Raw genomic sequence first — 12,722 nt, 5'->3', positions numbered from 1 at the left:
TTTCCTTTTATTTGAAAAAAAGGCAACTTAGTGATTAACCACTAGTAGCCACCTGAAATTTGTATCATGAATGGTTATGCAAAACATGTAACACTAGCTCTTATTTTTCTCCTAGACTAATTAACTAAAATAAAATTAAAAATACGAATTTTGAACCTGGTTTAATATAATAAAAGTCAAAGAATTAGGCAAAATAATTTAGCAGATATTCAAATCAAAGATAAATTGGAATTCTAAAGCTATCAGAAAAATATTATTCTCAAAAGCCAAAGGTTAATTTTTTATTTTTCTGATTAAGCTATGTTAATATTAATTTTGTTAAAACTAATTCTTGGCTTAATTTTGGCCAAAATTATAATTTTGCCAGAATTAAAAACATCCGGGTCGATCTGGGTCAAACCCGGGTCAAACCCGGGTCAAGGAAATTTATAACCCGACCCGGCGGGTCGGGTCATGCGGGTCACGGGTCATTAAAAATCGTTAGTACTGACCCGATTTAAAAGTCGAGTCGGGTCAAATTAACCCGGGTCGACTCGTATCATTCGGAGCACTAACCAGATTTTGTACTTATGCCATGTTCACGCACCTTCTTCTTCTACACCTTCTGATGATGATATTCTACATAAGGCTGTTAAGCCTAACAAGCAACCGAAACTCACCCAACCAGATATATCTCAAGTTTTGAAGTATCCATATACGCCAAATCCGTACTCGTAATATTGTTTTGAAAAATTAAACACAACTAAATAGTCTACTTTATGTAAAACATTCCACACCTGAAAGTATTTACATATGACACTGGAGTGCAAAACTATATGTAGTATCATATAAAAATTAGCTAAATTTACTATTGATGATAGTTTGATTTGTAATATAATAGATAACTAATTCATATCCCAGCATTTTTTTTGAAATTAATGTTACATTGATTTTTACTTAAGTTTTTCATTTGTAAATATCATTTATATTGTTTTGATCTTGTATGTTTTTCTCTAGATGTTTCTAGAAAATTGTATTCCAATCCAAATAAAAGAAGAAATAGTGTGTTATTAACAAAAAAAAAAAATTTTTTTCAACAGTTCTCACTATTTTAGTATTTCGCAATTTCGCCTTGAAATGTATATTATTATTTTTTATTGTAGTTTATTCTATTCTATTTATTTTTATTGTTGTAAAAATAAAGGTGGGGTTTTATATATTAAATATAAAATATAATGAAAAAATTTTTTGCAGCCTTAATAGTATAAAGTAAACTATCAAGTTTATCACATATTATGGTGTATCATGATGAACGGATGATACAATTATGTAAAAGCAGTTGTCTAAATAATGAAAAAATTAGTTGATTCTGCATTAGAAATAATTGCAGTTTCATAGGAAATTTAGTAACGTGAACCTATAGAAATCAAATGGTCTAGATAAAAAGAGTTAACAAAGAGTATAGTAGTATTAACATATACTGTTGTATGGAATTAAGAGATATAGACGAAGTTTGCATAAGATTTATCTGGAATCATCATAGAACAAGTATATAACAAAGGATTAGGAGTAGGGATCAGACCATGAGTTCGTGACCGATATCCGATATCGGTAGGTCAAAAGACTTCAGACCGACCATTTGACCAACCATTTGGCTGTGCATTTATTGTAACTTATTTTTATAAAATTTTAAGCAGTAATTATCTGGTCAGATTAATTAATATAATCGGTCAAAATGGTCGGTCAAATGGTCAGTCACCGACCATGAACAACCATTGCCATCCCTAATTAGGAGGTACTTGTTGATGATAGAATAGATAGATTGAACAAATTGTAAAGTATAAATTTAGTAACAAATACACCTTTATATTTTGAAAGACAAGAATACAAATAGAGAAGAGAAATGAACAGCAATTAATAGATTCAGACAACTGGAACTTTTTATGACAAGGAAATACATTTAATAACAATTACAATTTAGATAAATATAAAACAAATAATGGTAGTATAAATAAATAGCAGCTATAATTCGTGAAGAAACAGAAATGTCCTTTGGAGACAATAATAAAAGTAAAATAAAAAATCAATGATATCATCAAAATCATGTCACGTGTAATTTAGAATCAAATCAAGATATCAATAATCAATTAAGGAAGAGGAGATACAGTAATATAAAAGGAGAAAAATAAAAATAAAACATAATTAGAAGATAGAAAAACAAATAAAAATTATATAAAATACAAAAAAAAGATATTAGAACATTATTATAAATATAAGAAAAGACGTTATATGGTAGATTTGGGTTATCAAACATTGACAAAACTGAGACTATAGAGCGTCAAAGCAAAGAAAATGTGGGAATATTCTTTTGACGTTCAAAAAGAAATAGATAATGAAGTTAATAGTAATTATGCTACATGATAAAGAAGTTAAATCTGGACCAATAATAATATATTGAAAAATATGTTAAGAAAGACATTAAGAGAATCAGAAAACTTTCAGCAACCATTAAAAACAGCTATCACGGAAGAACATTGTGTGAAAAATACAAATAATATCATATGAGTGAAGTCTGAGAAGGTAATGAAAATGATAGTAAAGTTGATAAATTGATATGATCAAATGGGAAGACGAGAAATGGTTAAATGGACCCAATTTCTAAGAAAAAGAATGAGAAGGTGTTAAGGTAATATAGGATTAACAAGACTTATAAAAAAGACCTTCTCAAAATACTTCTTATAATAGGAAGCAATAAATGCAAGAAAAGAATAGTTTACCTTATATAAAGATAGAAATATATTATAGAAAAAAAAAGCTTTATAGCAATTAGCAAGTACGAGGTTAAATGACAAATGACCCTAATTTTGTGATAAAATATCTCACGTGATATTATAATTTTTAATTCTGATGAAGTTGGCCTGACATTCAAAGGTCATTCAAGGTATTGAATGTCCTGGTCATTTGTCACTACTTCAAAAAATTAAAGTAGCAATCATATACTTTATTGGGATAATCTATACCAGACACGCAGTAAATGATCAACATAAATTGATGTGCAACAATATCATCGGAACAAAAACTCCGAAAGTGAGTATAAATTGACCTCTTTTGGCATTATTTAAAAAATTATTGTAAATCCCTCCCCCCCTCTTCTTTTTCTCTTACACTATGGCATGTACGAAAATATTTTCGGGAGATTTACCCGAAATAACAAATGAAATTATGCGATATTTTCGAGATGACTTTTCTACATTATATTCATGTATTCTAGTTAATAGATTATGGTGTCGGTTGGCAATTCCATTATTATGGGAAGATCCATTTTCATTGAAAAATCCCAAAAATTATCGTTATATTGAAGTTTACTTATATAATTTAAATGATGATGATAAAATACAATTAAATGGATATGGAATTAGTAATAATTTATTTCCTTCAAATACTTTATTTAATTATTCCAGTTTTATTCAACACTTAGATACTCGTAAAATCAGTAATTCTATAGAAAAGTGGGTTTCAACTATTTTTATTAATAATACTACACAAAATTTAGATTTTATAAAATTTATCCATAAGTTATTGATCAAAATATTCGATGAAAATGAAGCAACTTTACATACTCTTTATGTTACATATAAAGGTTCTTACCGTGATGCTATCGTTTCTGAATTAGTTTTAAGAAGTTCAAATTTCATTTGTAATGTTAGGAACCTTTATCTTAAAATCAACAAATGTAATGCAACTGATATAAACCCATTTTTAAATTTTTTAAGTTCTAATTGTAATTCGATTTCATCACTTGATTTCTTATTTTCACGTTGTTATCAAAAATTTGAAAAAAAATTATGTAATATAATTGATTCACAACAAAATCTCAAAAAAATTTCATTGAATTTTAATAGCCTTCCTTTATATCATTCATTATTATCATCAAAGAATCCTAATTTTACAAATACTTTAAGAACAATTATATTTTATCATATTAATTTTGAAAATATAGTTGTCTCAAATGAGATATTTAAACAATTAAGTGTTTTAGAATCTATTCATATTCTTTATTGTTATTCTCTAGATTCTTTTCAACAAATTACTAATTTAACTGATCCATTTAAATTAAAATCTTTATTTATGGCAGAATCTTTTACTGAATCATTACAATTATTATTACAAAAATCTGGTGATTACTTAGAAAATTTTGGATTGGAATTATTAAGACAAGAACAAAAGATATTGGAATTAATCATAAAATATTATAGTAAGAAAATCAAATTCTTAAATTTTTGCGAACTTGAAGATCAGAATATTTATAAAATATTCCAATTAATAGAAAAAGTTGAACTAAGTCTTAATTATCTCACTATCGATACTAATTGTAATGTTAATCTTGGTTCAATTGTATTGCAACATTTAGGGCAAATTCTTCCCTCTAAATTAGAATATTTAAATTTGATTCTTATAATTAAACCAAATGATTTTAAAACTTTTTTGAAAAATTTACAAAATACTTTTATTAAGAAATTATTAATTAATAATATCGAAAAAGAAGAGCAAGAAGATATTTTATCTTATATAAAGGAATATATTATGAAAAAGAAAAGAAGTGAATATTTAGCTTTATTAGAATGTTTTACCGTACAAAGTTACTACACTGAAGTTGATTTATATTCTTTAAAAGATGAAGTTAAAGAATTTAGATTACATAATATCATAGTTCAAAATTATAATGATTTAGATATTGAAACTCATAAATTTATACATGAAATGTATTAATCTATACAGTGACTTATTATTACTTATAATGCTAAATAAAGGTTTCTTATTCTAGTTACTTTATGACTAATAAATTTTGAGTTTTACCAGTAATATCCAGGATGAACTTAATCATACTTTTTCATTAGAATTCAATAAAATATAGCTCAAAAATTATGCCTTTCTACCTTTATCATTATATTCGAATTTATCATTTATTTATCAATCAAATTTTTTTTTAGAAACTAATTAGTATAAATAAGAATATTATGCTTGGGAAACTTTGAAGTTATCTAATAGCAACGTTTTTATGAAATTCGCAAAAAAAAAAAAGTTTTTTTTTTAATCAAATTATTATAAAAAAAAAGGGTTAACAACGTTTTTAATTAAATCATCTATCAAAAAAAAAAAAGTTGCATACCATTTTTTTGTCTTTTTAAGGCGAGTTTTTCTTTTTCTCTTAAACATTGTATGTCGGGTCAACGGGTTGAGTCGGGTACCTGGATGACACGAGTCATGAATTTGATGACCCGACCCAAATATTTCGGGTCAACCTGTCAGGTCACCTGATCCGTCGGGTCTAAGTGTAACATTTATTATTGTTATCTATAGGTAAATATCTCTAAATTTGAGTTTTCCAGTGGATATAAATCGTTAATGTTACACTGTCGATCATTTTGCAGTTCCTATATGTACTATTTAAAAATTATAACATATGGGCCGATTTTTTGGAAGGCTAATCAATCAACGCACCTGACACACCTCATTTTGCCCATAGACCGGTTTAGGCCTTTCCTTTTTTGGTATAAAGATATATGTAGATTACCGACTAAATATATGCCGCACCTGCTACCCTGGGTTGATTGATTAGAATTCCAAAAATTGGCCGATATTCATCCGTTATATAAATTCCCTAAACCTTTAACTTATTATGCATGAGAATCTCAAACGTTTTGCATATCCTATATATATATACTATTTAAATCCGTTATGTCATATACCTCACTAATTAATACGTAAACTTTAGTGGCTTGAGCAACAGATTCAGTTGTCTCATCCAGTTGTTCTAGTTAATTACGGAAAATAAAAGAGGAGGCTTTATAAGAGAATTTTTTTAGTAAAATAATGGAAATATTTTTTATAGTAAATTTATTGCCTTAAAACAAAAAAGTTAAACCCTTAAAATATAAATTTTCACTATTAAATAACTGCATAGAACTTGTAAGTCATTAATTATTATTTAATTATTTATTTACTAAAGTTTTTATAAGCTAAACTGAATATTTTATGTTATTTATATAATAATAAGGTTATGTAATTTAAATATCCATAAATGTGGATGGGCGTATTGGATCATGATGATATTATAGTTGTTAAAATAGCATCATTTTCTCTTCTATATTTTTCATAATTTCTCATTATGCTATGGTTAATGAGAATTGGCACATTTTATTTTTACTGGTGGTTAGTCTGTAAAATTTTTTATTTATTTTAAATGTAAATTGATGAAAAATAAAGTTTTCTTTTTTTCGTCCGCGTAATTCCTTATATCACGTGAGATCGGCAATTTGCAATTTATTGGTTGATCAATGTTGATTATCACATGAAATTGAACCATGTTGTAACTGGGACCCTAAAGAAATTTTTTTTTTTTTTATTATTTAACAACTTTATTAAGTATTATAACAATTATTGCGAAGCAATTTGTCATAACTTAGACGACATGCATCTGCTAATAAAGTATCTACCCTAAATAAAAACAAGCAAACAAAAAAAACAATAAAAATAAAACTAAACAAACTACCAATTACCCACAGCATAGCTATTTATAATTTTAATTTAACATTTTTAATTAAAATCAATGCTAATACTTACCATCACTAACAGTAGATACTTCACTAACCAAATTACCCCTCTTTCTTATTCTTTTTCTTCGATTTCTCACCTTTTTTACCTTTCCCTCCTTGAGCAGATTTTTCTTTTTTCACCACTGTTACAGCAGTTTTTTCTGATCCACTCTCCCTATCAGTCTCATCACTTCTAACCATCCCCCTACTCAATTCCTCCTTGCTACATCGCTTATGACCAATTATTTCTTCTCCTGAAATCTCTTCCTTTTTAATCCCAGGTAAACACGATGAACAAGCCTGATTCACCTTATTGTACAGCTCCAAATCCTCTTCGGAAACTGGTACTTCTCCAACTTTTTCCTTCTTCCTGATATCCTTGGTCACATTGAGCACTTCATCCGTAGTCACGTGACCGTTCGTAACCGAACCTTTTTCTAGATAACGAGTCTGCAACGCACCCTTTCTATACCTATTCACCACATCTACTACTTCTTCCTCATCTACACCCTCTATTACCATTGAAGACTTAGAAACTTTCTCTGTGACCACCTTCTCAGCATTAGCTTTTTGTATTTCTTTGAACAAAACTTGCGTTTGTCTATCTTTATTTACACTGCTAGCACTGAAATCAATCATACCTAATTTCAAACCCATCATTTTACACAACTCCCGTCTCTTGCACTTTGATTAACGTTATTTTTTAATCATTTCTTTCTCCTTGATATGTTCTTCAAGTAATTTTCTCTAATATAATTCGTTCCTTCTGCTCAGCCTCTTTAATCTTTTTAATCACATCATGTGACATTTCTTTGTTTCGCTGCTGCGCTGGACCCAGAAATATATATATAGGGGTCAGGTGATGAAAAAAATTTTTTACTATGAGCTGTACGCATTTTTTCAGAGCCGGAATTATGATAATGTCAGTCGATTACTATAATGGGAAATAAAATTCTGACTAGCATTATCAAAAATTATCTAAAAAAGGTAAGATTTTCATGATTTTTTTAGTTCAAAATACGCAAACTCAAACCTGACCCTTTTATATATATTTCTGGGTCCTTGCTGCGCCTCCCGCAGCCAACGTTGAAGGTCCAAAACTTCTCTTGAAAGCCTTTTTGTTTCCTCTCTATAGACTTCATAAGATGTGCTGGCACACTTTATTAATATTATATCTTTTATATTAATTTTTTTGTGCGTAATGTCTTGCCTTATTGACTCTAGAAAAGTTTCTTCCACTCTGTTAATTTCATTGTCTCTCTGCGTCTTTGCTACTAAAAACTTTGAACCTTTGAAGCCAGCACAAAACGACTTGCTACTTTCCTTTAGAAACCTATACCTATATTCTGTAAAATTGTATGCTGACTCCATTTTTGTGATTATTTTTAAGTGTTTATTAATAAACTCTTTCATAAAACGTATTTTTCTCTCCGCTAAATTTTTGGACAGAATCAGAAAGAGTTCTTCCCCTAAAAGAAAAATGATAACGGAAAGGATACGTTTTGTATACATTTTATGTACGTTTCTATAGATTCCGTTTTCTAATTCCGTATATTTAATAAGCAATTCATTTTTGAACATTTTTTAAAAAAACTAATGTATATGAAATGTATACGGAAAAAATTAATCATGTGGAATGTTTTTAAACTTAATATTTTTAGAAGCCAAAAATCTCGTATCATAACACAAGATCACGTGATTGTTTATTGTTTTGTTATGATACGTTTTTTGTTTTTATATAAACCCTTACTTTGATGAGTTTGATCTTCCGATCTTCCTTTCTGTCTTTCCTTTCCTTTCTCTTTTCTCTTGTCTTATTTTTGTTATTTTTTCTAAATTTTTCTTCTTTCCTCATCACCCCCCCTTTTAAAAAAAAAAATTTTTTTTTTCGTCACTCCTTTAAAAAAAAAAATTTTTTTCATCACTCCCTTAAAAAAATATTAAAATTTTTTTTTTGATTTTATTCTTTTATTCCCACTCTTCTTTTCTTTCAAAAAAAATTTTCTCCTTTCTATTTCTATTTTCTCTTTATAAAAAATTTTTTATTTTTCTAACTTTGACGTACTCCTTTAAAAAAAAAATTTTTTTTAACTTTCCTAACTTCATTACCCCTCTTTTTAAAAAAATATTTTTTTTTGATTTATTCTTTATTTCCCTTTCTTTTTTATTTATTTATCCCTTTTTTTATTTCATAGGCCAGCAGATTTTTTTTTTGTAAGAAGATTCAGTTTCTTTTTTCTTTTTTGTAGATCAGTTTGGGAGTCCTTTCCTTTTTGTAGTTCAGGATTTTTTTTCTTTTTTTAGGTCAGTTTAAATTTTCTTTTTTTTTTTGTAAGTTGGGTTCAGATTCTTTTCTTTTTGTAGGTTATTTCAGTTTTGTTGCTTCGGAGTCTTCTTTTTTTGTAGGTCAGTTTTGGATTTATTTTGTTGTTTTGGTTTCTTTTTCATCAGACGCTTCATAATTCTTTTCTTTTATGTAGTTCAGACATTCTGGAGTTCTCTTTCTTTTTTTGTAGGAATGCTGACCTTTGGTGACTTGGACGATTGCAGATACTATATGAAGGGTGGGTTTTTGTTTTCAATTAAGTTAGACGTTCTTATGTTTCTTTTTTTGTTTTTTTTAGGTTGTTTGACTCCAAATGAACCTGAACTTATAGATATTTTTGTTGCAATAGGTGGTTTTAATAAGGAGGGAATTTTCATAATGTATTTGTATTTTGTTTATTTTTTATTTTTTATTTAATTTAATAAAGTAAAATTAGATTTATGTAAATACAATTATAGTAAACTGTAATACAAATAGTAAATTCAGTGACTAAATCGTATAAATTTTGTGATAAAATCAGTGATCAAATCATGTAAATTCCATATGAATCCCATGCAAATTCCGTATCCAAACCATATTTTTAGTGATACAGAATTGTGCATTTTTCCGTATCCTATTATGATACGTTATTTCTAAGGAAAAAAATCATATAAAAACTTCATAAAAAACGTATCCAATTTTTTTATAGGGGGATGGAGTAATCATACTTTTTTTCATAAGATTAGTAATATTACCTGCACAATACTATAACTTAGTTTCACTAAATTGCATAGAGACTGCTTGTTCCTACCTAATTTTTGTAAATCTGGCTAATGTTCTGTCCTTTTTTTAAGAAGGGTCAGACATTGGCTTAAATTAAGTGTGAAAATTGATTAATGAAATAAACATTTGTTTTCAATTTTTTACTACTAATTATAACGATAATATATAGTTATTAGTCACATACTTATTTTTTAATGTTACATTTCAACTACCAGTAATAATAAGTTTTTTATACTCTATATTACTTTATTTTATCAGTTATTTAGTACCTTATTAATATTGCTACAATAGTTTTATATCACCTAAGATTATTGAACATTTATCCTAGATTTAACATTACTTACCTGGGATGATAATTGAATTTCTACATGGGATATTACAGATCAATTTTCTAACCTAAAGCCAGTATTATTTTATATTTCTTTAATAAACATCGCCTGGGAGATCATCACCTTTACCAGCATTAGGATGGAATTTTGGGCGGAGCTACATTCATATTCTAATTCTGCCATCCTAATGATCGCCCAGGCGATATTTAGTAATTTTCTTCTTTAATTATTGAGTCTTAAAATACTTTTACAAATATCATCATTCAAGAAGAAAATATTTTTTTTTTTTTATGATATGATTAGTTATATTAGTTACCTGTTATGACACGGTAAGACGAATACCAGTAGTGTAGGGTCGATCACCTGTATGTAACATTGTGTAGAACAGGTGATGAATAGAATTTCGGCCCACTCAAAATCATGTGTTTGGCCGTCGTGTTATTTATCACCTGTGTAAACTGTCACATAGGGACCATACACTACACATCTCCTTGGCCCTACACCACTCATCTCCGTAGCACTCGTTATGATATAATATTTGAAAATGTCATCAAAGTACTCCGGGTGCATTCAAGGTAACTATTTAAAAATCTGAGTAAGATTTTTGATTTATAGGATCGTCAATATCTCATTAATGACATCATGTAGTAAATGATCAGCATAAATTATTGTACTGTACAACTGTACAACAATATAATTAGTATAAAATAACCTACTTATGGCATAATTTCAAACATTTCCCCTTTTCTATTTTTTCTCACAATATTATGGCATGTACAAAAATATTTTCAGGAAATTTTCCTGAAATAACAAATGGAATAATACAATATTTTCGTAATGACTTTTCAACATTACATTCATGTATATTAGTTAATAGATTATGGTGTCGTATGACAATCCCATTATTATGGGAAAATCCATTTTTATTAAAAGAACCTAAAAATCATTATTATATTGGAGTTTATTTATATAATTTGAGTGATGATGATATAAAAAAGAAATTAAAGGAATATGGAATTAATAATGATGATTCATTTCCTTTATTTAATTATTCTAGTTTTATTCAATATTTAGATACTTATGAAATTATTAATTCTATAGAAAATTGGGTTTCAGATGACGAAAAATTCCCACTTTTTGCTGTTTATATTAAATCACTTGGTGATTTTATAAGATATATTTTTAAGTTATTAATTAAAATTTTCAATGAGAATGAAGCAAATTTACATACCCTTGATATTACATATTATAAGTCTTCATACGATGATACTATTTTTTCTGAATTGATTTCAAATTCAAATTTCATTTACAATATTAGAAATTTTTATTTTAAATTTTACACAATTAATATATTTAGTGTTGATGATACACTTAATAATAATAATTTAGTAAACCGATTTTTAAAATTATTAAGTTCTAATTGCGATTCAATATCATCACTCTATTTCCTATCTACACATAATTCTCATCTTATAATTGAAAAAGATTTGTGTCATTTAATTGATTCACAACAAGATCTCAAAAAAATTTCATTGAGCTTTAATAACCTTTCTATATATAATTCAATATTATTATCAAAGATTCCTAATTGTACAGATATTATATTTTCTATGGTTGATTTTAAAAATTTAGTTGTCTCAAATGAGATAATTGAACAATTAAATGTTTTAGAATCTATTCATATTATTTATTGTCGTTCTCTAAATTCTAATTTTTTCCAACAAATTATTAACTTAACTGAACCATTTAAGTTAAAATCTTTATTTATTGATGAAGCACCTTTAACTAAACAACAACTACTATTATTACAAAAATCTGGAAATTACTTAGAAAACTTTGGATTTGAACTAAATGATGTATCATCATTATTAACACAAGAACAAGAATTATTTGAATTACTCATAAAAAATTGTAGCAATATCAAATTCTTAAAATTTTATGGATTTAAAGATCAGAATATTTATAAAATATTCCAGTTAGTTAAAAAAATTGAACTAAATCTTAATTATCTCACTATTGATACTGATAGTAATGCTAATATTAGTACATCAATTATATTACAAAATTTAGGGCAAATCCTTCCTCCTAAATTAGAATATTTAAATTTGATTCTTACAATTACTAATACAAGCGATTTTGAATTTTTTTTGAAAAATTTACAAACCAATTTTATTAAGAAATTATTAATCAAAGATACCAAGAACAAAGAACCAGAAAACCAGAATTTGAATAATTTACCTTATATAAAGGAATATATTATGAAAAAGAAAAGAAGTGAACATTTAGCTTTATTAGAATGTTTTATCACACCAACTCATCACACTGTAGTTGATTTATATTCTTTTAAAGATGAAGTTGAAGAATTTAGTTTATATAATATCATGGTTCTTGATTATATTAATTTGAATATTGAAGCTAATAAATTTATACATGATATGTATTAATTATTACAATAACTTTTATTTAAAAGTTTCTTATTCTAGTTACTGTATACCTAATAAATTTTGAGATTGTTTTGTACTATTATTATTCAATAAAATATAGCTCAAATTTTATGCATTTCTTACTTTATCATCATTATATTCGAATGTATCATTAATTTATTTTTTTTAGCAGCTAATTAGTATAAATAAGAATATTATGTTTGATACTATAATTCAGTTTCACTAAATTATTCCGCTTTTTCCTACCCAATTTTTGAAAATTTGAAATTTCAAGGATGCTATATTT

At 26.8% G+C, this 12,722-nt stretch overlaps 3 protein-coding genes across 3 annotated transcripts; 2 read left to right on the top strand and 1 right to left on the bottom strand.

The window, feature by feature from the left end:
• Positions 1 to 3,141: 3,141 nt before the first annotated feature.
• On the top strand, positions 3,142 to 4,820 carry OCT59_000499 (uncharacterized protein). Its single transcript, XM_025332142.2, has one exon. The coding sequence runs from the start codon at positions 3,148 to 3,150 to the stop codon at positions 4,747 to 4,749; it is 1,602 nt and encodes a 533-aa protein (XP_025176415.1). The 5' UTR covers positions 3,142 to 3,147; the 3' UTR covers positions 4,750 to 4,820.
• A 1,708-nt stretch (positions 4,821 to 6,528) lies between these two features.
• OCT59_000498 (uncharacterized protein) lies at positions 6,529 to 7,235 on the bottom strand (the record flags this gene model as incomplete). Its single annotated transcript, XM_066138877.1, has 2 exons — positions 6,529 to 6,550; positions 6,640 to 7,235. The coding sequence occupies 2 exons, from the start codon at positions 7,233 to 7,235 to the stop codon at positions 6,529 to 6,531; spliced, it is 618 nt and encodes a 205-aa protein (XP_065988330.1).
• Positions 7,236 to 10,759: 3,524 nt separating this feature from the next.
• On the top strand, positions 10,760 to 12,436 carry OCT59_000497 (uncharacterized protein; the record flags this gene model as incomplete). Its single annotated transcript, XM_025318325.2, has 1 exon — positions 10,760 to 12,436. One exon carries the CDS (start codon positions 10,760 to 10,762, stop codon positions 12,434 to 12,436), a length of 1,677 nt encoding a protein of 558 aa, XP_025176413.2.
• Between the last annotated feature and the right edge of the window lie 286 nt (positions 12,437 to 12,722).

The sequence above is a fragment of the Rhizophagus irregularis genome, chromosome 1 (genome assembly GCF_026210795.1).
Source record: "Rhizophagus irregularis chromosome 1, complete sequence".
In the NCBI taxonomy this organism is placed as follows: domain Eukaryota; kingdom Fungi; phylum Glomeromycota; class Glomeromycetes; order Glomerales; family Glomeraceae; genus Rhizophagus; species Rhizophagus irregularis.
Note: the sequence above shows the minus strand (reverse complement) of the source record. Positions and strands in the feature narration are given on the sequence as shown.